Source organism: Pezoporus occidentalis, unplaced genomic scaffold (genome assembly GCF_034315485.1).
Source record: "Pezoporus occidentalis ecotype Australia unplaced genomic scaffold, CSIRO_AGI_Poc_V1 ctg16, whole genome shotgun sequence".
In the NCBI taxonomy this organism is placed as follows: domain Eukaryota; kingdom Metazoa; phylum Chordata; class Aves; order Psittaciformes; family Psittacidae; genus Pezoporus; species Pezoporus occidentalis.
The window spans coordinates 7,589,536-7,615,454 of NW_026913425.1; the positions used below are offsets into that span (position 1 = coordinate 7,589,536).

At 38.7% G+C, this 25,919-nt stretch overlaps 1 protein-coding gene across 3 annotated transcripts; it reads right to left on the reverse strand.

Annotated features, from left to right (window-relative positions):
- Positions 1-1,487: 1,487 nt before the first annotated feature.
- On the reverse strand, positions 1,488-25,916 carry PUM3 (pumilio RNA binding family member 3). Of its 3 annotated transcripts, none has more exons than XM_062612491.1 (18): positions 25,806-25,916; positions 25,306-25,412; positions 23,334-23,510; positions 20,347-20,482; positions 19,535-19,610; positions 18,877-18,970; positions 18,609-18,675; positions 17,839-18,013; positions 16,470-16,573; positions 15,926-16,004; positions 14,893-14,991; positions 13,386-13,439; positions 11,713-11,793; positions 8,910-9,052; positions 7,931-8,153; positions 6,747-6,834; positions 5,003-5,093; positions 1,488-1,727 (listed from the first exon to the last, which is right to left on the reverse strand). In XM_062612491.1, exons 2-18 carry the CDS (start codon positions 25,400-25,402, stop codon positions 1,598-1,600), a joined length of 1,914 nt encoding a protein of 637 aa, XP_062468475.1. In that variant the 5' UTR covers positions 25,403-25,412; positions 25,806-25,916; the 3' UTR covers positions 1,488-1,597. The 3 variants fall into 3 exon arrangements, with proteins under 3 accessions (XP_062468475.1, XP_062468474.1, XP_062468476.1); XM_062612490.1 differs by having other exon boundaries at positions 23,334-23,516; XM_062612492.1 differs by lacking the exon at positions 25,806-25,916 and adding an exon at positions 25,730-25,753.
- Between the last annotated feature and the right edge of the window lie 3 nt (positions 25,917-25,919).

Here is a 25,919-nt window from a genome sequence, read left to right on the forward strand (position 1 = left end):
GCCAGTGCCAATCAGGTCTAATTGAGATTAACCTTCAAGTATTTACTACTATTCCTCAGATTAGGTGGAATTAGAGGGAAGCGTAGTCAGCAAACTACCAGTAAATCCACAGATGCAAATAAAACCCAACATGTTAGAAACACTTCTAACTATAACCTTCAGATTCTGCTTAAATTAACCTTGAATTACAATTGGGTTTACAATTTAAAAAAAAATAAAATTGCTTATTCAAGTATCTTGTCATTTTTTATAATAAATAATATTCCCCCTAGACAGGACCAGTGAAAAAGCCTACCATTAAGATGAAACAATGCATTTTATTGCTTTGGATAAACTATTTAAACATACAAATCTAGAAAATGCACTTGCGTCCAGAATCTGCATACATACAGGTGCTCCCTAGATAACCAGTTTATTTTACCTCATGCTAAGCATGCAAGTCTCAGTCTTTATGGGTAAGCTGATTTTCCTGGGCTCCGAGCACTGCTCGAGTTCCCGATGGACTGCAGTAGTTGTATCATGACTTCTGACAATAAACTCAGTAATTTCGTAGTCTAATCTGAGGTACGTAAGATACAGAAACTTAAGCAGTGTACTTAACCACTGACAACTTCTGATTAGGTGCATTGTACATTGTTCAAGGAGCTGCATTTTAGGGGAAAATAATGCCTATCTGGTGTAAAAAATGCAGCAACAGTAAACAGTGACTCCTCAGTTAAATATTGAATTAATCTAGTCCTCTGGCTCAGTCTATCATCATGGCATTAAACACCACCAGCGTGTTGTATGACTGCCTTACCAAGAAAGGTTTGGGTTTATTTGTTTGTTTTCCCCTTTTGCTTAGAATAAGAAAATAAGATACTGGCTTGGTTTTTCTGTGAAAAATACAGTACAGTAGAAATTAATGGTACATCTATTTGGTATCAGGCAGAAGTAAATTCATCTCATCCCTATTATAAGGAAGACACAAAAAAAAACCAAAATCCCTCGTTTATTAGGACTTAAATGTCTGTACTTTTCAAAGGACTTAAGAAAAATTAAACCAAATGATGGTCCATTGGAACAGTTAGCTTCTCCTTCAGGACCTTCTCTGTAAAAAGTCAGAGAGACTATTTTCATTCTATTCTTGTTAGTTCCTGAAAGATGAGACCCTCCATCACTCCTTCACAGGGTAAGAATGGGACTTGAGCTGTTTTTCTGTTTTGCTTTCTGAGGAAACCAGAAGGGAAAGGGATTAAGAAAAAGTGTATTTGCCCAGTACACAATATCTCCAGCACAGATGCTCTGTTCACATGGTGATTAGGACAACATACATGCAAATTTTAACAAGACTCAAAACATTTTGTGCAGATTATCAGGAAAGATTTAACTCCTTGATTAGATAACATGTTCTTAAGTTTCCACTAGCTCCTAAACATTCTTGAGATTTCAGTCTGCGAGAACAACTATTTACCATACACCACAGAGTAAGTACAACAGACAAGCCATTTTAGAAATTATTTAATTTACAAATGCATATACCATGTCTTAAAACAACCATGATGCAAAATCTCAGCTGGTTGCACTGATGTAAACTGTCTTTTTAGCTTCATTTACACTAGGAAGTCAATTTCTCCAGCAATGCTTCTATTCCTTTTACATTTTTATTTAGCTTCAACTTTGGGACAAGTTTTTTCAGTCCTTTTTTGACTGTATTTGCCACTTTTTGATCGGTGCTCCGGAGAAGGCTACAAGAAACAGAAAAATAAACAAGGATGTCAAAGTCAGTACATATGTCATAGGGAAAGAAGCTGTCCATGTAAGAAAACAATACCTCCTTACAAATAACATAACTCAGGGCAGATGTTATTACTTCCTACTAGAAAAAGATGTAATACTTTCCAGAAAGCATGAAACACCAAGTGAGAACAGAACACAGAATAAATCAGACCGGAAGTAGCTGCAGATCCCTGCTCAAAGTGGGTCCAAACACTGGATCAGACAAGGCTGCTCAGGGCTTCACCTACTCCAGGGCTGACACGCAGGAGACAGCCCAACCTCCCTCACCATTGGGCTGTCCTCATGGCAAGAAGGCTTCTTCTTGCCTCCAGGCTGAGCCTCCTGTGTTTCCACTTGCACTGCTGCCTCCCACCCTCTAGCCATGCACTCACTGCTGTGAACAGCATAGCTCTCCTCCATGCCCTTCTGTGGTGCTAGGGATGCTGCTGAGTGCCCCCAAAGCCATTCCTTCTCCCAGCTAAACCACCCCAGGTCCCACAGCCTCTCCTCTCAGGCCACGACTATGCTGGTTATAGAAATGACACGGAAATCAGTAAGTCTGTGTTTTATCCATTTTCTACCCTGACGCAATGTATCATTCAGAAATTCAAAAATTCTGAGGAGAGGTCAGATGCAGAAACATAAATAGACCAGCATCCATGACATTCTAGTACTTACAACACTTTATTTACACTAAGCTGGACCGTAACATCTGCAAAGAACCCTCCCATAACCTCTTCATGCTTGTACCAAGTCAGAAGCAAGCCCCAGAGTTGTTTTTTTTTTTAATAAAATTAAAATTAAATTGCTAAGTAGGACAGTGAAAGGAGAGCATCCAGAGGATATCAGGTAACTCAGAAATCAAGCACACACAATGAACCGCTTCTAAAAGGTGAATAAACTTAAATGCTTAAATGACTAGAAAGCCAAAAATCTTCAAATGGACCGACTAGGTAATCCTAAATTTCAGATATGCACATAAGTGACAGATGGCTTCTGAAAGCCAACAACAAAACAAAAATCAATCATAGGTTCAAGGAGAACTAGCAATGTCTGATAATTACCTCTGTCAGAGGGATCTTGCATCCCTCATGACAAAAGTATCTGTTCCGTTTCAAATGAGTGTTTTTTAAACTCAACAATTATTTTATGTAAAGAATATTGCAGTTATCTATACCAGACTAAGTTAAACTTACCCCTACTGTATGATTTAGGTAATGTCTCAACTTCAATGCATGCAGTTAAACAAAAATGACGTTAATTACTAGTGTTGGTGACGTAAGCAGGTGTCACATGAAATGGAACAAAAGCAACTGGCTTTGCTTGTGTGTTCTCAGCTGCCCAAATTAAAGTGTGTCATGGCAAGAGTCATCAAGAGAAATACAATTTACAAAGGACTCAGATTTAATTAAAATTGAAAACCCAAAACAAACTAAAACCAAAATTACAGGAAACAAACAAACAAACACTCACTACTCCCCCATATTTTTGTCTCTTTCCTGTTAGGTGTGTTCCAATATTGGTGAAAAATGTGTAACTGCCAATCTGAAAGATAGGCTTCCCTGCCTGGCAACAAAGCACTTGTCAAAGTTCCACCCTGTAGTACCATGAGTAATAATAGCAGACAGGGAAAGACTGACATTCATCACATACTTTTTCCACAAAAAAACACCGCTTCTGTACTGTTTTTTGCTAACAAACAATTACTAGTTTCCTGTTTTCTATATGAGTCTTCAATTCCTATTAAGAGACTGTTGTCATGGTGAAGCTAAGCAGTTATTTCCACTAACTTAATTTGTAACTTCATTTGGACAATCAAAACAGCTTAATACATAAGCCAGGAACATCACATGCTAAAGGACTCTACTCAGCATTGAGTTAGGGAAAAAAAAAATCTAGGCACTGGTACAGTACATTGTCAGTGAACAAGCTGCTACTACAAATCTCCACTGAGCATCTGTGCACAGGATCAGATATCTTAAAAGCATCAGAAGCTTTATTGAATTCTAAAGACATATGAGAGGCAAAGAAGTGTTATTATTTCAGCAGCTGAACAATCTTAACAGCCAAATCCATATGACTATAACCATGTTGTGTAAACTGGTTTTGTATCTGGATTGCAGCTACTCTTCTACTGCCAATTCTTCGCACTAATGTTCTGAATGATAATGACTAAACAAAGTTAGAACTAAACTTACATTAACTAACAGAAGTCCTATTAGTGAAAACAGCTTTTGATTCACCTTGCAAAAGAGCATGAACATCAAAACAGCTTCACACTAATGTCATAAAGAACAGAGATGGAAAATAAACAGCAAGGAGTCTGAAGTAACTTTCGGTGAGGGAGAAGGGGGGTAGAAACAAGGAAAACGAGGTTTTTATTTTTCAAAATCATGTTATCCGTTTGAATTGTTTGCTGACTTTGGCTCAGTGCAACTCTTTCTGAGGAGTCAGCTGAGTAATGCTGACCCAGCAGCTCCACAACACATACCACTTTGGGTTAGGACAAAAACTTGGATTTCTATGACCTGACACTGACAAGTAGTTACAAAATGAAAACAGCAATGATTAACACAACTGTTCACATTCGATAAAATATTAATATTAGTCCAATTCCTGTGGGGTCTTTTTTATCTCATCAGTTGCACAGTTCTCTGCTTCAAAGTTGTGAGCAAGTCAGCTCACCACAAGCCTCTGGATGATCCGTTCTTTCGTATGGCCTATTTCAAACACTTTTCTACTTCACTATGAGACACACTTAGCTCCATAATTAAGGCATCAACACACACAAGTAAGTTACCAAAAACTCCCATCCCCCAAACCAAAAAAAAAAAAAAAAAAAAATACTTGCATGCTGCTGCCAGTCACAGTTATTTCAGAGTTAATTAATCAGCTATTTGTGGACTGCTTTTCTGAGAATTTTGTACTTGTAAAACAAGACTTACAGGCACAATTTTTAACATATATTAGATTTTTAATCTTTAACATTAAATCAAATCTTTTAAGATCTTCCAACACTGAGCTACTTCCTAGTACTGTAAAAGCCTGAGTTCAAGGAACCTGTGGAAACTCTGCTTTGAATTTTCCTACCCTGTTCCATTGCAGACTTAGCAGTGGCATGAGAGACAGTATGTACCGAGTTAAAAATGGTACTTTGCTGACAGAAATTTCAACTGATGCTCTCTTAGCTGTTCACGAAAGTAACACTGGAACCTAATCAGAAATAGCCATGTGCCTTACATACCAACAAAGAATAATGGCACCTCGATTTACTTCAGCCCAGGTCTTCATATTCTCAATACCAACACGTTCCAGCAATGTTCTTCCAAAGCAAACTGTTAAGTGTGGGAAAAGAGTAGGAAGAAGAAAAAAATTAGATAGTATCTTTACACATAGAAGCCTGATAAAACTTCTCTGCAGTTGTGATTTAATCAAATAATTTTAAGCCACCAAGCATTCACAAAGTTCTTCTGTCTCAAAATAAATGTCTATTCAATGCAATGAATACATTTATAGATGTTTAACAACTTCCAAGTATTGCTTTAAATTAGTTAGACAACAGCAGCACTGTGGACAGTTTACTAATGTAAAGCAGGCAAACGTGCTGTTTCACAGAATCACAGACTAGGCTGGGCTGGCAGGGACCTTAAAGCTCATTTAGTTCCAAACCCCCTGCTATGGGCTGGGATACCTTCCAGTAGACCAGGTTACTCGAAAGTTCCATCCAGCCTGGCCTTGAACACTGCCAGGGGTGGGGCAGCCACAGCTTCTCTGTGCACCCTGTTCCAGTGTCTCATCAGTCTGAGAGTGAAGAATTTCCTCCTTATATCTAATCTAAATCTATCCTTTTTTTTTTTTTAAAAAAAAAAGGGTGTCAAAGTCTATTCACATCTTAAGGAAGACTTAAAGAACTTTGAAAGAATGACACCAAAGCAAGAGACAATTATAAAAAATACACTAATATACACACACCTCTGCTGAAAACGCTACATTTGTAAGCGTCTGACACTACAGCTGAAGACACAAAATGTTCACAGATTAAGTTTCTTAAAACTTTAGAGCTAATCTTTTATTGATGCATGAAAACCACAAGGAACATTGTTTCAGCTGTACTGATGCTACAGCTCTATTTCCTCAGTAGCTTTGAAAGGCTAAGTTACAGATTCATTACACCAATCGCATATGCGAAAGAATCTAGGCTCACCTCAAGTCCCCAGCTGAATTTGAAGGACTGGACTTCAGGAAAACTGCTCTTACAACTGTAAGTTTGCTGCTGAGCAAACTTACCAGTAAACAACCCCAAAACCCCACAGAACACTGACAAACTCTAACCTATGTTACGCCCACCTCCTTTCATTTTTTGAGGGTTTTGTAGGAGAAAAAGTAATCTCTATTAGGATATGGTGATTCACACAACGAGATTTTACAGTTATGTAATAAAATAAGTTTAAAAGCTAAATTAAGATGAGAACATCTGTGCCCAGTCTCTGCCTTCTGGGATATAAAATAGCAAAGATGTCCTATTTTTGTGCATGAATTATCGTAGTAACACAAAGCATTAACCCAGCAGCACTAATGAATGCAGCAAAGATTACAGTCTGGCTCACAAGAACTAATGAAACAAGTCTTCTTGTTAGAAAGACTTTACTTTTTCTATTACTATCCTTTAAAGTGCTGTGTAATTCAGCAAAGCTACCAAGGCATTTAAGCACAGAAGTGAACCCTGTGCCAAATACATAGTAAGCCCCTAAGAACAAAACCTGCTCAGTCCTTCCTTTGCAGAAAAAGAAAACATATCCTTGGCATTCTGTTCATGTCACAACTCAAAACAGCATAAAAGCTGGAAGCAGCAATCTTAGACAGCATGTTAACAATTTTCCATACAGTAGTATATTCAAAGAAATAACTGCAGAAATCTTATTTTCAGTCAGATAACCGATTACTCTGAAGTCATAGTTTGATTAAATAAAGCTGAACTTCCAACATACCTTCTTTTCCACTCTCCCTCATTTTTTCATCTTGCTCTATTAACCATTTCAAAACCAGATGGCCTGCTGGATGCTCTGCAATGTGAAGCTTTAAGGGGAAAAAGCAAACCAAAATACAATTAAATTATTTAATGAGAATGTTTCAAAACATATTTACATGTCTATCCATAAATTCCTGCTGGCTTGGTCCACTCTGCCCTCAGACACCTCATCACTCTGATCCACTTAGTCATCAACTATGCAAATGATGACAAGTTTGATGCAAGCATCTGAGTATTTATTTAAATAGACCAGTTTATTTTTTTATCACATTCCCTGGAACATCTGACTTTCAGTAATAAAACACACCAACCAACATTTCATCCACCCCTCCAAGACCCTCATGCTTACTGAGCAGTATCTATCGGTCTACCTGCCTCTGCAAGAACTTCCAGACTTTCCACATTTTCATGGACTTGAAAATTAACAGTTCACAGAAGACATGACTAGTTCATGTAAAATTCTGTAAAATGCACATCTTATAGAAGGGGAAAAACAGGGCAAATTCAGCACAAGAATCTAGAGGGCATCTATCTTAAATATAGTGTACACAGCATTTTTTGTTTTCTAGTCTACAGATGCATATCTGACTGAGCTTAACAAAATACAGGAGGGGCAGGGGCACACTTTGAAGAGAAGGTCATACTCTAAAGACAGCTATTGCTGCAAAGACAAACAGTTATTATCTAAGATCTTTCCTTGCCTGGAGAAAGGCACACCTGAAAGCTAAGAGACCCTTTGATCATTCTTCATTGAGATCGTTCTCAATGTAAACAGTCAAATGAACTATAAAAATTTACTAACTGCTTGACTGCATAGTCGTAACATTAAAAGAGACTGTGTAACATGATTGTCAGCTACCTTTCTATGAAGTGTTTAAAGCAGTTTTGAAGATTAAAGATCATGAACTACCTTGATCTAACCTCATAAGAAATGCTGGCTTAAGCCTTTCTCTCTCCAGATGCAGTAATGATACAACTTCTGAAAGAAAAATGTCTGAAAACAGATCATGTCTCACGTACAAATGCTACCAGGGCAGCACACTGACGTTACACAGAGGAAAAGGTGCAAAGACCTCATGTTAGTCATACAAAATGAGCAAAAGCTAGGCAAGATTTCAGGAAACTCGTCCTCTTTTACTTTACCTGCCCATCACAGCCACCTGGAACAAGCTCTTCTGCTGCTAAATTAGCAATTGCATCTAGTGCAGGCTGGATGTCACCAGCAGCTGTTCTTAAGATGTCAGCAACCAAGACAAAGGTGGCTTTGTCTATGACTACTTCTTGTGTATGTTCTTGCAAATATTCTAGCAGAGGTGAGGAAATGGCTTCCAGGAGTTCACGACGGCGGAGTTCAGTATTCTTCTTACTGATGAAAGAGATAGCACATTAATGTAGAAGACTTGCTCTGTATGCACATTAAGCAACAAGAAACTCAGACATATACGCTATTTGATACAGATATAAATTATTAGAAAATCAAAATAAAAAATTACTCTTCGCTCCGTTAAACACATGTTCCATATACTCATTTTAAGAACACATGGAGCGAAAATGTGTATAGTGTTTAAAGCTGACTGCTGGTAAACCTCATAGTTTTTTGTTAGCAATAATTTAACCTGATTGTTTTCTATTCATTCTGACAACTCAGTAACTGAGATTTACTTAAACAGCTCACTAATCATATAAAATTGCTCCTTCTTTAAAAGCTGATAAGCACCAATGTCAATACCAGACAGTGAATTCAAATTAACAATTTCCATTTTTATTGCTAGACTGAGATATGCTTTTGTGCAACCCAAAACACCAATATTAAAAATTTTCTATGCCAAGTTTGATGTGTGAGTTTAAACAAAGAGCACATCACAGGTTTTGCCTTTTACAAAGAGAGTGAACTGCTGACTACCATATACTGCTGATAATTGATAATCATGTATGAATTTTAAACAAAAAATGCAAAAACACAGACTACAAATTAACACATCTAAGTAATCTCGGATATTATTTACATATATTTACATTACTTAGCTATACTATAAAAAAACCTGAAATTAAATTGATCATGACAGAAAGTTGCATGAACTCTTCTGGACTCCAGGGAAAAAAAATCTTAACTATTACATACCTATAGGCATTTCCATCTCCCTGTTGCAGAAGTGTGATAATTTCTGGAACAAAATGTGCAGGGTCTCTAGGACTTAGCAAGTACAACAAGACCTTCTTTCCATATTTGTTGTTTATTATATTGGGTAAAGCGGCATTTATTTCCTGTAAAAGTAAACAAGCAGCAACAAAACATTAATGAATTAATAAGTTTTGAGCCAACAGTAATTACTGATGACCTTTCAAATGCAAAGCTTAGGAAAGGAAACCTATATAATAGGAGTAAGATCTGTATCTGCTTGCAAAATTAAATTAAAAACCTCCCATCAGAATGAGAGTTTGGTGAAGTGAGGAAAAAAAAATAATCAGGTTTAAAATGTGTACATCGGATGCATCAGTGTCACAGATTAGAGAGAAAAAAGGCGGGGGGGGGGGGGGAGAAGGAGGGGAAAAAGAGGGAGGGGAAAAAGAGGGAGGGGAAAATTTTAGTATGGCCAGAGAGATAACTGGCATAAGCTGTTTTAAAAGTCTAACTGCTCTTTAAGATAATTTTTAGGGTTAGATTCATCTATAGAGTTTGCTTCAATACTTTATGCTTTCACCTCATTCTCTGCTACTAGTTTTCATTCTCTATCTGAAGAACTGATCTTATCTGATATTTTTCACATTTTCCCCAACATCCTTTCCCTGTTCTCGACTTGAATAAACCCAGGTGGGCCAATTCTGTACGAGTGAAGGCCACTTGTCCTTATTTTCCTGTACTCTTCTGTACAGATGGATGCAGTAGGATGACCAAAGAGTAAATACTCCATTATCTTTGATCTCAGATGATGGAAAACCATAGATGATTCAGGACTTAAATGACAACTTGAAAGCTCAGCTAAAGCCAAACACAGTATCTGAACTCATAAACCCTCCAAAAGGAGAGTGCTTGTAACATAGTACCGGAATGCCTCAATGATCTCATGCCAAGACAGTACTGATCCGTCAGGGCCTATTTGCTTGGAACTTGCCCAGAATTTTTCACATTGCAGACTGGACAAAATACATCTGTGATTACAGCTAATAGACCTGAGAAACAAAAGCCGTTTATTTCCACACCGGGATGCTTTCATCTGTCTACACCAGAGAGGCAGACTTAGGGATGTGTCTTTCAGCTTAGGTACAAAAGCCTAATTTCCCTTTATACAAAGCTGTCCAATGGAGGAACTCCTCTTATTTTTTAAAGCAAGCCTCATCATGTGTTCAGTTCTGGGCCCCCATTACAAGAGAAATACTGAGTTGCTGGACCAGGTCCAGAGAAGGGAAATGAAGCTGGTGAAGGGTCTGGAGTACAAGTCTCATGAGGAACGGCTGAGAGAATTGGAGTTGTTCAGTCTGGAGAAGGCTCAGGGGGGACCATATCATTCTCTACAACTAGCTGAAAGGAGGATGGAGAGAGGAGGTGGCTGGTCTCTCTTTCTAAGCAGCAAGGACAGGACAAGAGTTAAGGACCTCAAACTGTGTCAGGGAAGGTTTAGACTGGATATTAGGAAAAATTTCTTCACTGAAAGCACAATCAGGCATTGGAACAGGCTTCCAGGGAAATGGTGGAATCACCGTGCCTGAAGCGTTCAGAAAAAGTGTAAATGAGGCCATTGGTGACATGGTTTAGTAGTGAACTTGGCAGTCCACATGCAGAGTATTTGCCTCATCTTTACCTCCTTGCCACTGCCTCTCAACCTGTCAGTCCTAAAAGTTAAGAGCATGAGTACTCCTATAAGCATATTGTAACCTATACATTGATGTTAATTACCCTGCTTGCATGAAAACTAATTGTGCACTATGAAGTCTCTTTTACCAGTGTGAAAACATAACCTTGTAACACTTTACAGATTAAAACATCTTAGAAGGGATAAAATTTGAATGCAAACATAATCTAAACACTATGAGAAACTTTATTAAATGATTTTGGAAGGAAGGTGAGGAAATGGGGCATTTCAAAAGAAAGCATACTATCCTTAATGTCATTCTGCAATTCCATGTAGGTAAAGCAAACAGCTAGAGTGCTCTCATGTTTCAGAAATCTACCTGCATCAATTTTGGAAGAAGATAAAAATATTGTATGGATCTTACCCAGAACATTAATCGTACAATCACAGAATAGTTAGAGTTGGAAAGGACCTTAAGATCATCTAGTTCCAACTCCCCTGCCATGAGCAGGGACACTCACACTAAAAACCATGTCACCCAAGGCTCTCTCCAACCCACCCTTGAACACCGCCATGGATGGAGCATTCACAGCTTCCTTGGACAACCCATTAAAGTGCTTCACCACCCTTACAGTAAAGGGCTTCTTCCTTATATCCAATCTAAACTTCCCGTGTTTATGTTTTAACCCATTACCCCTTGGCCTATCAGTACAGTCCCTAATGAAGAGTCCTTCCCCAACATCCTTATATCCTTAATGTCATCTAATTGTCAACATATTAAGTAAAAATATCAAGTTTTGAGAATTAATATGAGTTAATGGTTTCAGCATCCAACCAAAAGAAATTCCATTCATCCATTAGCCAGAATGAACACATACAAAACGGGTAATTTTCAGCAAGCACAGAATCTAGTTTATAAACAATTTCAAATAAATAACTAAAGAGAACATATGAAAGTGCTGAGGTCTTCTATGAAAGGAAAAAAACATGACACACAAATATAATTAAACAGAAAAAGGGGAAATGAATTAAATGGTTTGAAAAAAAGCTGATGGATTCCTATTTTCATCTTCCTATATACTGAGAAACACTAACACTATCTGTACACTGTTTACGAAAAAATTTATTACTTACTGATATAATTAACTGTTTCACAAGTTTAGTGTCATCGATGCAATCAAATGCTGCCAGCAAGACCAGATGAGAAAACTCACCCTGCAAAGATGGGACATCAGAAATGACATGCAGTAAAGTTCTACAAACATACTGACTCAGGGTCAACATTTCCGAGAGTTTGTTTTAAATGTGACACAACATGAACCACATGCAAATTCTGTCCATTGTACAGAATGAGGGAAGCCTAACACTTGGAATGTCACTAAAAATAAGGCCTGTTAAGAGAAGCATGTCGTTAAAAGAAAGGTAGATTAAGTTGATCTGCCATTAGAAGTAGATAATACTGCTTTATCACATCCAAGCTATTAACCTAATCCTATGTATAATTACCAATGGAAATCATAGGATTTGCCTCGCCAAACATTACATACAGATTTTATTTACAAGGTATTTGCTTAAAACTGAGAAAAATCACATATTGTATTTTTGGAGATCATGCTTCTGCAATAAGCCACGTAGTCTCTGCTGTATTGCTGGACAGTAAGTTCTAACATACGCAAAAGGGCACGACCCAATTCACTTATGTGTCAGTGAGATTCTTTGTCTAAGCAAACCCAGCCCTTCAGTGCTCCAGAGGGGTTTTTGCCATTATTTGCCTACTGTCTCATATTTCTATCTAATATATACTTAATAAAATATAGAAATAATTTATTCTGGTAGAAAAGTTATGGAGAGAAACATTACTTAAAACAGGGCCCTCCAATGTGGGCTGCACAAGACAATCCATTATGAGGCAGGAAGAAAATATTTTTTGTACCATTAATAAATACGTAAGAATAACCACTGGCTATCTTTATATCATCTTTTTAAAATTTCTGTTTCTGTGTATGTTTTGTAATGTATACTAGTACAGTAGTATGTGTATATTATTTATACATAAATACACATATATTTGAGATGCATGGTCAGGGTTACATGACCGGAAGTTTGGAGACCACTGATTGAGACTACACCAACTACCAGTAAACAGAACAATACAATCACGTAGAAAAGTTTAAAAAGCTTTTCTTCACAGTTGCAGTTTTGCCTGAAACTATGAAATCCAATTGCAACTGTTACTCTATTGGTGCTGCAGTCTCAAAACATGTATATTACTCAGAAAAAAAATAAATAGAGACTTCTTCCACTGTATGCCATTTCAGTATTAATTCATTTTTAATCTTCCTGACTTCTTAAAAATCAAAACAAAAAACTCGTGAGAAATATGCACATTCAAATGGCAATGGCACATTCAAATATATTGGGACCCACCCACCACATCTTATCTTCAGTTCCTTTTCTGTATACATGTTATTTTACTCCCAACCAAGAAGAATTAACCAATGAAGATGTATGAAGTCGTATGAAGATGTAATGTAAAGTTGGGCTCAAAAAAAAAAAAAAATAGAAGATATATGTATATATAAAAGATATATAATATAGGACTTACAATTAACTCAGCTACTTCAAAGGACTGTATTTACTGCCCACAATAAAGCTTCTCAGTATGTCTCTAAATATTCTATAAAGTTCATTATATTTTATACTAATATATCACCAGTATTTTAAACCTAGTTTTATTAAAACCTCAGTTGTTTCCAGTACCGAAGTGCAATCACTTGTATTTCAGACACTATGAAATAAATGCTCACCACTGCTATTTTTTCAATGTATGTCTTCATAGTTTTCACAATTACTTTTCTGTCCTATAAAAAAGGAAACAAGAAACTCGAATTAGCCTATAATGCCAGTGATTCTTAGTAACTAAATTGTTATCTACACCTTCAAAAACATAACCTTCCATCTGCTTACTAAAGCAAAGGCTATTTACCAAAGTCTCACATTTGTGCTACTAGTCAGCACCTAGAAGAGTTGATTTGTGAAAGACTCAACCCTAGGGAGGTTCTGTACGTGTTTACAAGTCCAGCCCACCAACAGGACATGGCAAAGACGCTGACAGTAAAAAAAAAAAAAAAAAAAAATTAGAAAGAGAGACACCTCCAAACCACCACACAGGTTCACCTGTATCTTGTTCATTACTTACACAAGAGTGCACTTCAACTCTTCATTTGGAAAGAAACTTATCAAACAAGGCCTGAAACTTCTAAGTAGCAAGGACTCAATCTAGCCTGTCGCAAAACCTGTTTACTAGCAAGATACATTTTTTGGCAGAAAGTTTCCTCAGTGCTTGTACTTTCGGCTTTTGCAATCACTGCTCAGTCTTTTCCACACCCATTACTACCCTTAGAGCCTAGCAACTTCCTATTTTCTTCTGCACTCTTTAACAAGCAGATTGTTTTCATAAGAATGGCAGAATGGGCTGTCAGGGGTTGGCAGGGGTCTTAAAGATCATCGAGTTCCAACCCCCTGCCACAGCCAGGGACATCTTCCACTAAACCAGGATGCTCCAAGCCCTGTCCAACCTGACCTTGAACACTGCCAGGTATGGGGCAGCCACAGCTTCCCTAGGCAACCTGTGCCAGTGCCTCACCACCCTCATATTAAAGAAGGCACTACAGTATTTCCAAGAGATGATGGCATACAGTACACGTGAATTATTTCAGGATACCGTATCAACAGAAGAAGCTAAATACAGTTCCTGTAACATTTTTGAAGTCTTGGCATTCCATAGCCAAATACTGTTCCATATTACAACTTTTTACTGTCCTTTTCCTACTGCCAATTCCACTGGCATTAAGAAACCTATGGAATGAAAGAATGGCCAATAATCTTAAAATGGAACACCTTTATGTATCACCTTCATGAACTCCGCTAAAAAGAGATGCTTCTATTACAGGATTTCTAACAAAAGCATTTGACTCACAAAAAAATCTACTGCTTTTATTTGCCAGTAAGTCAAGTGGAACCACTTTTTAACCTTGCTCTCAAATACTTAACTGTATCAAAATGTCCACTGGCAGAAGAACCCATCTGGGCAACCATACTCACAGTCTCAGACTAGACTATTATTAACTAAAAAGAGGATTCTTTATTATTAAATACTATCATTAAATTATTATTTAAAACTATATACTATATATTTAATTATGTAATGTAGATTATGTGTTATTTATACAGTTATTATTTATTATTAAATAAAAAGAGGACTCTATCATTAAATAAATGAAGAGGACTGGGTAGAGAGAAACCAAATAATACCTTGGGAGTACCATGCCATAAGCAGTGCATCGCTACTCGGGCTCCATCATGAGTGTGTGCCAGGTAGATGACAGCCTCTCTGATAGCTTCTATCATTTCCTGTGGAAGAAAAGGTGAAAAAGCAAAAATGTGAAAGAAAAGGCCTAAGACATCTCCAGACATGTGGGTGAAGGTAGGAAAGGACTTTTTTTGTCTGCTCACAACAACACAGAGAGCATCACTGGCTCAACAGAACCATTCTTACTGCCCTGAACCAAGAAAAATGGTCTCAAAAGGACTCTGAAAGACTGTAAATGATATATGCTTTCTCCCTTGAAAGCTACACAGTTCATCATATTTACCCTATGAAATCAGAAAGGTACTGAATCTTGACAGTTTCTATTAGAGAGAAAATTCAAGGAAGGGTGCTCAGAACTGTACCAGTCATTTTTTTCTCCTTCTTAGTAGCTGGTGAAGTCCTGTGTTTTTGACTTTCAGCCTGGGAACAGCACTAACACTGATGGTTTTAGTTGCTGCTTAGTAATGTTTAGTCTGACCAAGGACTTTCTGAGTCTCATGCTCTGCCAGGGAGGAGGGGAAACCAGGAGGAAGCAGAGACAGGACCCCTGACCCAAACTAGCCAAAGAGGTATTCCATACCATAGCACGTCATGCCCAGGAAGTAAAACTGGGGGCAGTCACCCGGAAGGGTGAGATCACTGCTTGGTCGGGCTGGGTATCGGTCAGCGGGTGGTGAGGTGTTGTATTCTCCTCCCTTGTTATTTCCCTTATCATTATTATTATTGGTGGCAGCAGCAGTGGTTTGTGTTATACCTTAGTTACTGGACTGTTCTTATCTCAACCTGTGGGAGTTACACTCTTTCGATTCTCCTCCCCATCCCTCTGCGGGGGGGGGGGGGGGGAAGTAAGCGAACAGCTGCATGGTTTCTGAGTGACAGGCTGGGCTTAAACTACAAGAAGAACTAAGGCAGAAACTACAGTAGACAAGGACAGCCATGCATTTAGAACATAAAAACCAAACAAAACATACTTACAGATCTTTGTTTTGGAAGAGCGTAAGTGAAAAAGTCCAAAAATACTTTATGTACCAGTGAGTGTTTTATCACAGCCTCTCTGTATTTGGGAAGAGGAAAATAAGCAAAAAGTCCCCTATAAGTAATGGTTTTAACATAAGATAACAATATTTCATTTGCATTTAAAAAACAGGTTTGGCAGTGCCTTGTGCAGAAAACACACAGACACTCTGGATTAGATGTTTAGCATTTGCAGTACATGGAAGATTCTAAACCTAGCAAAATATTTTCTCCTAAGGACCACTACAGAAGCTTACTTAATAATGACTGCATTATGGAAGTACACCACACTGCAGGATTTCTGCTGAATAGCTGGGGCAGGGGACACTTTATTTTATAGAAGTGGAGTTCAAAATTAAGATATAACACTTTGGACAAAACTACAGTTATTTACTAAAGACAGCAATGTTACAACTTAAGAGTATCATTATCACTGTCTTTTTGTATGGCAGAAACAAACTGATTCATGCTAGACTGTACTCCTTAAATCAATTTTTTTCCTTACTTTTGTGCCATTGGTGTAAGAATCTGTTTCATTTCATCCAAGATGGCCTCTCTCTTTTCAGGCTGAGCTGCTAATACTTTATCCAGTGTTGGGACAACTGGTGTCTGAAATGAAAGTACAACCAGTGCAATTGTTCCCAGTAAGTATCACAGCTTACATAAAATTAAAATCTTTAGTTCCTTTTCAATCAAAATTCATGAACAGTATCACAAACATTTTTTCTGCAAAGCTAACGATTTTTTCAATTTCAAAAATACAAAGCTAGTCTACTTTGAGTATGTCAGAAGCTATATACTTGTTTCTACAAACTAAATATCCATTATTAGCAAACAAAAGCTACTTCTGTGGTCTGAATTGGTTGTTGCCAATTATAGTCAGTTCTTCACAAAACTGTCAGATACAAGGTAAAATACGCAAAATTAACATTCTGTTAAGGGACTCCTAAGCTAAGCAGAAATCCTGCACAACAGTACACCTCTGTCAGAGAACAACAAGTGAATTAACTGAGAAGTTAACCAAGGCCCAGAAAATTCCAGTTCAAGGACAGCAGAGAGAAGGAATTTGTAACATATACCTTAAAAACAGAAGTACTTCCTGTTACCTAACTACACACTGGTAACTCTTTGTAAAACAATCCGTTGCTAGTAGAATAGGCTGAGTAGATAGAAAATTAGAAGAAATGTATTTGTAACCATTCCTGCTGGGGTGGAAAAGGTAGGAAGTTGGAGGCAGGAGGATGAAAATTAAACCACTCATTTCAAAACTCCACGAAATTCCAGGTCTCTTTAAGGGTTACATTGTAATTTCTTACAAACTCACATACTGCTGAGCCACAACCTAAAACTACTTGAAAAACTCATGCCAAGAATGCTAGAATGATGGAAGATAACGCTGCACTGGATTTCTGAGGCTCTTTTACTCCCAGTAAAAATTACAGCCCACAATCAGAGCAAACAGGCCTTTCTACTAGTGTTGCTAAATGTGTAATACAGTAAAGAAAACAGGAATATAATTCAGAAATGAGCTGGTAATTTCTTACACATTTTTAACATAAATTTTGGGTAAAAGTCTGCTGTGTTGTACATCAGGTTGCAAAAGTCTCTCTAATGTAGTTAACTGTTGCATAAAACAGTTTTGTACTTGGTAGCGAATAAAACTATTTGTGTCTCTAACAAAAAATATTTTACATAGCTCAAACTGAAAAACATGACAATTTAATCTAGACTAGAAACATGCAAGCAATCATAACATTTAAACATGCTAAACTAGACCATATTTGAACAGCTGAAAGAGAAATTTAATTGGAAGAAATAGTACACAGTACCTTATATGCTAGAACACCTTAGACTAGAAAGTATTTAAACATCACCTTGTAAACCTGGAAAGTGTTCCCATATAGCTCTTCTGTCAGCATATTCCTCTGCTCCAGAATGGCTTTGTCATTATATGCATATTCCACTACAGCAGATGCTTCAGCATGACGGAGCATTTTTTTCACATGGCCTTTAAAACTTTTTATTATTTCTGCAACTTGTGGTTTTGTCCTGTTTCACAAGGAAAAATAGATACCAAGAGTTAAAACTTTAGGGATAAGCTAACCTATCAACAGTTTCATTTTTGGAAGCACGTTTAGGTGGTATGAATTGTAACAGAAACCAGGAAATAAACGGTTTTGGATCAGCTTTCTGGCATTCACGAAAATATGGCAAGAAAGCCATGAATCTCTGGCTTTCTTGCCATAGAAATCATAAGGCATTTTGAGGGAAAAAGAAACCAGTGGATACATCCTACAGAATGAAGGATGCTTTCCTGAAATGCTAAACAGAGAAAAATTTTAAAAGCCTTTTTTTTTTTGTATGAGAGAAAGGTTAACTTTCTGCATATATCTGAATCTCTTTTGGCATATGTTTTCCTCAATATATACAGCTTTAGCTTTACTTTCTTCCAAAACGAAAACTACCGCTGGCAATACCTGACGCTCTTCTGCCTCATCACCGCTACAAAGATGCTTCCAGAAACATATTATTTTGTTCATGAGATTATACAGATTAAGAGCAGCACTGGACTGAATCCAACCAATCTGCAATCACTGGAAATGAAACAATGCAACACAGCTAAGCAAATTCATTTCATACTCACCCATACATAAGGAACTTCTTCACAATATTTCTGGAATATTTTGACTTGCTCAACTCTACTAAGCTATCTAGAAGAAGGGGGAAAATAGCTCATTTGATTTTGCACTACATTAACTCTACAAAACAAAATGCAATAATTTAAATATAGTTTTAAAAACTCACTATACAGTGCACCAGTTCAGCAGAAAGTTACTCAAGAGAAAATAATATTGCTTTTTTAAATGCATCCTAACAAGCATACAGGTAAACTGTAAATGGGAAGAAAATACCTTTCAGTTCTTCAAATGTCTCTTGCCTTTGCTTCTCGTTACCATACTGAATAAAGCACTGGATCACTCGAGTTGAATCATGTGCAAACGCCAGCTACAGGACAGAGATACTTCATTATCCTAGGCCGTTAAAATGGCATTATGCAACAAATTTATTTTAACACACTTGCTGTCTGGTATAGTTTTATGCCACATGTTGCATGTAATGCCAATTAAAAAAGTAGCTGACTGTTTATAATGAATCAAGTTTTCAGGTTTTTTTACTACTTTGTAAGTACTCTATCAAACAAAATATAGACAATACTTCCAATTGCTGACAATTAAGGACATGCATTCAGGTTTTAATACTGAAAGAGTACCATGACATCGTATGTTGTTTGTAATTTCAGAGTGACTGTGACAGTGAAATTCCAATTCATTACAGAATACCAAGAATCACTATAAAATCAAACATGTATTTCACTGCAAATTTATGCATTTAAAGAATTAACTGGAAAGACTATTTTTCCCTTTTTTTTTTACTCAAAGTTAAAAAAGAAAAAAATCCCTGTAACTTTTGGAAGAACAGGTTAGTACTATATTATTAAAAGTTCATTTAGCATTTCACCATTCTTTAAAGAAGCTTTTATGAATTTGTGCACTGCAGTGTTTTTCTTACACTTTTAATTTTTCCATGAAGAAGCTTCTGTAGTTCATTCATGAGCTTTTCTCGCTTCTCCTTATCACACTTCTTCCTACAAGCAAAGCAAAACTTTTTTTGTAGTATGATCCACTTATATCTATAATTTAAGAAGACAGTACAAAATAAAGCTAGCTCCTGCTACACCAAATTTACATTATCATTCACCAAACCTGTAGACAGATGTAATTAAGCACTTTCAGTTCCTAGAAACCAAACCAGATTTCCACACTTTTAAGATTATTTTCTGAGTAACAATATTATTAAAAACAACATAAACTCAAACCTGCACCCAGAGTTGCTCACAGATCCAAAGATCTGTAAGCATCTTACAGCCAAAACTGGAAAGCACAGATACTTATAGCAAGTAAAATTATCTCCTCATTCTGAGGTGAGGTCCCAGTTCTAGAATTACACCTGCCCAGAGACAGCAGACAAGCCTCAAAAAAAAAACAAACAAACCCAACCCAACCAGACAAACCTCAAAAAAAAAAAAAACACAAATCCTACTGCAAGATCAGGCTGGATCAATACATGATCAAAATATAATACAACTCCTTAAGCACTTACTCACAAATTTTAATCTCGTATGTGAGCTTAACCCAGACACTTCTAGCACCACCGGTCGCCACAGCCTGCTTAAACCATCTACAGAACTGCATGTAATGTTATCACTCACCTATGGAATTTCACTGTGGAAATACATTTTCATGTAATTATATGAAGAGATACTGAGTCTTGTTACAACTCATGACTAAAAGCTAATTGAAGCAAAAAAGAATCATTATTACCTTCTCACACTTTCCCATATTTGCTTTGATTTCACAATTATGTCATAGTTACTTTTATCATTAAGTTGTCTGGTTTGCTTTAATTCCTTCCTTTTCTTTTTGAAGTCATTCCACTTTGGCTTCTTAGTATCCAACCCTGAAGACAACAATAAATAGATTTTTTTAATAGTCAGTAAAAGAGGAGGAATGGAATCTTTTACCAGTATAAACTATGGCAGCTCTGTGACTTGAATTGTTAACAATTCAGGAGCTTCGTCTTAAGTTACCAAGCTAACTAATGTGAAAGTGTAAACATTTAATATATATGATAATTCTATACTACTGAAAGAACCAGGCAAACAAGAATTTTTCTCAAAGCTTTGTCAAAAACACATTGCAAACCTCTTAACAGCTTGAAAATTGACTTAAAGATTCACCTAGCTTTTTAGTTCAACCTGTACTCACACATACCTTTTCTCTCCCTCAAAAGAAGAGCCTTAACTCAAAGATACATATCTGAAATCTCAGACAGGAACAAAATTGAAGTCTTTTAACATGGTTAACCTTTTCTTTCAGTCAGATTCCTTAAGCATGGGGTTTACTATACAACAGCTATACGCTGCCACTCAACAAATTCGTAACGCGCTGTAAAGTGCCACAAATGAGTTATGGAAAATCTTCAAGTATCTGATCTTAGTTTTATTCATACCTTGACAAAAAACATAATCTCATATGACATAGTTTCACAGAACCAAGTCATGCATGCAAACTATTACTTCTACACGTAACATGGCTGGCTGGCTGGAACTGGCTGGATGGCCACACGCAAAGAGTTGTGGTCAATGGCTCAGTGTCCAGCTGGAGACCAGTAACGAGTGGTGTCCCTTAGGGATCAGTGTTGGGACCAATTTTGTTCAACATCTGTGTTGGTGACATGGACAGTGGGATTGAGTGCACCTTCAGCAAGTTTGCCGATGACACCAAGCTGTGTGGTTCGGTTGATACCCTGGAGGGAAGGAATACCATCTAGAGGGACCTCAACACGCTTGTGAGTTGGGCTGATGCCAACCTCATGAAGTTTAACCATGACAAGTGCAAGGTTCTACACGTGGGTCAGAGCAATCCCAGGCACAGCTACAGGCTGGGCAAAGAAGAGATTCAGAGCACCCTGCAGAGAAGGACTTGGGGGTGCTGGTCAATGAGCTGGCAGTGTGCGCTCACAGCCCAGAAAGCCAAACGTATCCTGGGCTGAATCAAAAGGAGTGTGACCAGCAGGTCGAAGGAGGTGATCCTGCCCCTCTACTCTGCTCCTGTGAGACCTCACCTGGAGTATTGCGTGCAGTTCTGGTGTCCTCAACGTAAAAAGGACATGGAACTGTTGGAACAAGTCCAGAGAAGGGCCACGAGGATGATCAGGGGACTGGAGCACCTCCCGTATGAAGACAGGCTGAGAAAGTTGGGGCTGCTCAGCCTGGAGAAGAGAAGGCTGCATGGAGACCTCATAGCAGCCTTCCAGTATCTGAAGAGGGGCTACAGGGATGCTGGGGATAAACTCTTCATTAGGGACTGGAGCGACAGGTCAAGGGGTAACGGGTTAAAACTTAAACAGGGAAAGTTTATATTGGATATAAAGAAGAAATTCTTTACTGTGACGGTGGTGAGGCACTGGAATGGGTTGCCCAGGGAAGTTGTGAATGCTCCATCCATGGCAGTGTTCAAGGGCAGGCTGGACAGAGCCTTGGGTGGCATTGTTAGTGTGAGGTGTCCCTGCCCATGGCAGGGGGGTTGGAACTAGATGATCTTAAGGTCCTTTCCAACCCTAACTATTCTATGATTCTATTATTGTATAACATTAAAGACCCAGCATAAAATTCTTAGATCTTAAAGCACCGCTTGTTGGCATTTAGCAGCATGCACTTAACTTTTTTACCCATCCAAAACCCATTCTCTCTTTTTACAAAGTATATTATTTTTTTCTGTTACTCTCCTAAAATAATAGCGACAAGCAAAACCAGTTAACACTTTGAGAGCAGAGCCACCATGCAATATCGAGCACCTTTCAGTTATTCTCAGAAACAACATTTAAACGTTTGTTTGTGGTTGGTTTTCGTTTTTTTTTGTTTTTTTTTTTAAAGCAGCTTAATATGAACATTCTGTTCCTATTAAGTTTCCAGGCATCTAGTGCATAGTCCATGTGAAGCCACTCTGAAGAATACAACAGCAAAATACTCAATACCTTCTACTGACTTTCAAACAACTAATAGCTTTCTGCAGAACTTCACGTAAGATGCCACTTCTGTTTCATTGTCCTAGGAGACCTTTGCTTCACAACACAGTAAGGAACAACATGAAGTTCTCATGCACCAGAAACAAAGTTAAAAAAGAAATCCATTTAAAGAAATGGTAAAACTAGACATTTATTTAGTTTCTCTGTATAAACATAAAAATAAGCAGTAAAACACAAAAGCAGTCACAACACTAATAATGTCTTTGTAAAACAAGAAAAAAAACTGAAAGAACTGACTAGTTTGCACTACAAGAAAAAAAATAATGTAATATAAGGAATAGCCAGCTCTCATAAATTTTTGTGTTCCAAATTTTATACCCAGTACTTTTAGAAAAGAGGATTAAATTCTAAACCAGTCTGTGAAATGTTCTGTACTTTCCAAATTTATGGGAAAGCAGTCAGTTTCAACCTAGCCACTTAATGCTGTCATTAAAATACTCAAATAATTTCATGATGGCATGCTGATTATTTAAATTTGCTACTGCATCTTTACTTTTGACTTCAGAGAAAATTTGTAACTGTTCATTCTCATTCCTCAAGCTTAGTCAGTTGAAGAACATTTTCCACAGCAAAGATTAAAGATGAAGTAAACTTGCAGTCATTGTGCCAGTTTGGAAAGGTGGTAACAAAGCAAGGGGAAAGAGGAAGACAGGAGCACCTAAATGAATATGTTTCCCAAAACTTAGTTGCCATTGACATCCAGGCTTAAAAAACTGCTCACCTCCCTCTTCTCCATCCTGGAGCTTGCTCTTCTTTGCAAACTTCTCTGATTGCTGTTTATTCTTGAACTGTTTGACAGTAGCTCTTCCAGGTCTTAACTGTCCTTTCACAAACTTCTTGGAAATTGATTTAGGCTTTCCCTCCTCGTCTCCTTTCTTGAGGAGTTTCTTTGGTGGACCTGAATCTATTACCCAACAAAAAAGAAATTAAAATGCTATCACAGAGCTAATGTTGCTTCAAAATAACAAATAACTGCTGTAACAAGAATTTAACTTCTTTGTAGTAACAATTATACATGTAACAATAATTCTTACATGCTTCTCAAAGCTGATGTTTTCATGGCAGCCCCTGGATGTTCCACTTTCCCCTAAGGAAGTTCTGCCCGGGCATTATTTTCTGGGCAGCAGTAAAACTGCCCAGACATAAAAGGATTATTCTAAATTAATAATTTCACCACCCCTGACACCAAGGGCATCAGTCCCCAAACCATCTCTCCACAGTTTGTGGTCAGAGCTGTTTTGACATCCTCTAAAGCAGAAGAAAAAAAACACTGAAAGGTACATTCACAACTCTAACCCACAGCACTTCACACACCCTAGCTTCAACTGTCAAACTTTTACTTACTGTAGGAGAGCAAACTGCAGAATCAAAAAGTTATCAACTTTAAAATTCTAATTGAGTATTTTAGGTGAATCAAATAGAGCTGAAGGGCTTTCAGTGCAGTTTATTTAAAGCATTTCAGCCTCACTTTTTCCAGGTTACTTGATCATACAGTCAGTATAGTTTTGAATGCAAGACAGAATCACAGATGATTGAGGTTGGAAGAGACTTTTGGAGGTCATCTGGTCCAACCCTCCCGCTCCCAGAGGGCCACCCAGCAGCTTTTGACTATATCCAAAGTGGAAGACTCCACCGAGAGTGCTCAGTCACCCTCATAGCAAAGATGTCTTTCCTGATATTCAGCAGGAACCTCCTGTGTTTCAATTTGTGCCTCTGGTCCTGGCTGTCTTTGCACACCCCATTCAGGTATTTGTATAGAGTGACAAGATCCCTATTAGCCTTCTCTTCTGCAGTCTCAACTGCCCTAACAACATCAGCCTCTCCTCACAAAAGAGGTGCTCCAGACCTTTCATCCATGTATGTGGCCATTCAGTGGGCTCTCTCCAGTATGCTTATGTCTCTCTTGTACTGAGTAGCCCAGAACTGGAAACAGCGTTCCAGATGTGGCCTCACCAGTGCTGAGGAGAGAGCAAGGATCACTTCCCTTGACCTTTTGGCAACTCTCTTCCTAATGTAGCCCAGGATCCAATTTGGCACCTTTGACACAAGGCCACATTGCTGGCTCATGTCCAACTTTGTGATCACCCGGAGCCCCAGGGCCTTTTCTGCAAAGCTGCTTTCCCCTAACATGTACTGGTGTGTGCGGTTGCTCCTGCCTCAGGTGCAGGACTTCGCCCTTTACTCCTTGATGAACTTCACAAGGCTTCTGTCAGCCCATTTCTCCCCTGCTGCTGAGGCCTCTCTGAAGAGCACCTGCCACTCCCCCCCAGCTCTGTGTCACCAGTAAACTTGTAATGGTACACTCTGCCCCATAATCCAAATCATCAGTGAAGTGGTTGAACAGAACTAGGCCTAGTACTGACTCCTTGGGTACACTGCTAGTTATCGGCCTTCAACTAGATTCTGTGCCACTTATAACCAATTTCTGGGCCCAGCCATTCTGGCAGTTTTCAATCTACCACACCATGTGCTCGTCCAGCCCATCATCTGTCAGCCCCTCTGCAAGGACTTTATGGGAGACACTGTCAAAAGCTTTACTGAAGCCCAGGCAGACAACATGCACTTCTCCAACCTCATCTACAAAATTCATCACTTCAGAAGTTTACCAAGGTGAAGAAGTTAAGTTCAAGCATGCCTGAGCACAACATCAACGACTCAGAAGGGCCTCCTGTTAGGAAAACTTGTCTTCTTACCATTATCTTTTTTAAATTTCCTCTTCCCATGTGGTGCTTTTCCATAAGGCACTTTTCCACTCTTCCCCACGAACTTCCTTTTACCCTTGGTTTCCATTGTGGCAGCACTGCAGAGGACACAAGGGACAGCATTACTGGACCACCGTGGCTCCCTTGCCAACAGCGTGAGGAAAAGACAGCCCGCATTTCTTGGCACACCGGTTAACACACTTGGCGGAGTTAAACCCTTCTCAACAGCCGCTGACCGTCCCTAAGTGGACGGTGAGGGACCAGATCAGGTCGCCCGCAGGCGCGCCACCACGGAGGCGCAACAAGGCAAGGCCGCGGAGCACGTGCCTGGCTGACCCCGCTCCCCAGGGACCCTGAGGCAAGACCACGGCAGGCCAGCGCGGTGACAGCGCCAGAGGACGCCGCTGGCCCGCACCCGCGGGGGACGCTCCGACGGACACCCCCGCCGCCCGCGCCGCTCCGCTCCATGGACCCCTGGCCTTACCGCTCACCTCACACGTGCGGCCTCGCCCGCGCTTTGCGGCCTCCTCCGGCGAGCGCGGCACCCTATTCGCAGCTGCCGTGCGACAGTGCTGATGCAGCGTGCCGTCAAGCGCCGCGCGGAG

What these genes read in the sequence shown, in the direction of transcription:
- PUM3 (XM_062612490.1), bottom strand. Translation starts at nt 25,402, where the DNA reads ATGGAAACCAAGGGTAAAAGGAAGTTCGTGGGGAAGAGTGGAAAAGTG. An exon ending in CTTACACCAATGGCACAAAA is followed by an intron (nt 16,005 to 16,469) that starts GTAAGGAAAAAA and finishes TCCCAAATACAG; the next exon opens with AGAGGCTGTGATAAAACACT. An exon ending in CAGGTGGCTGTGATGGGCAG is followed by an intron (nt 6,835 to 7,930) that starts GTAAAGTAAAAG and finishes TTCCCCTTAAAG; the next exon opens with CTTCACATTGCAGAGCATCC.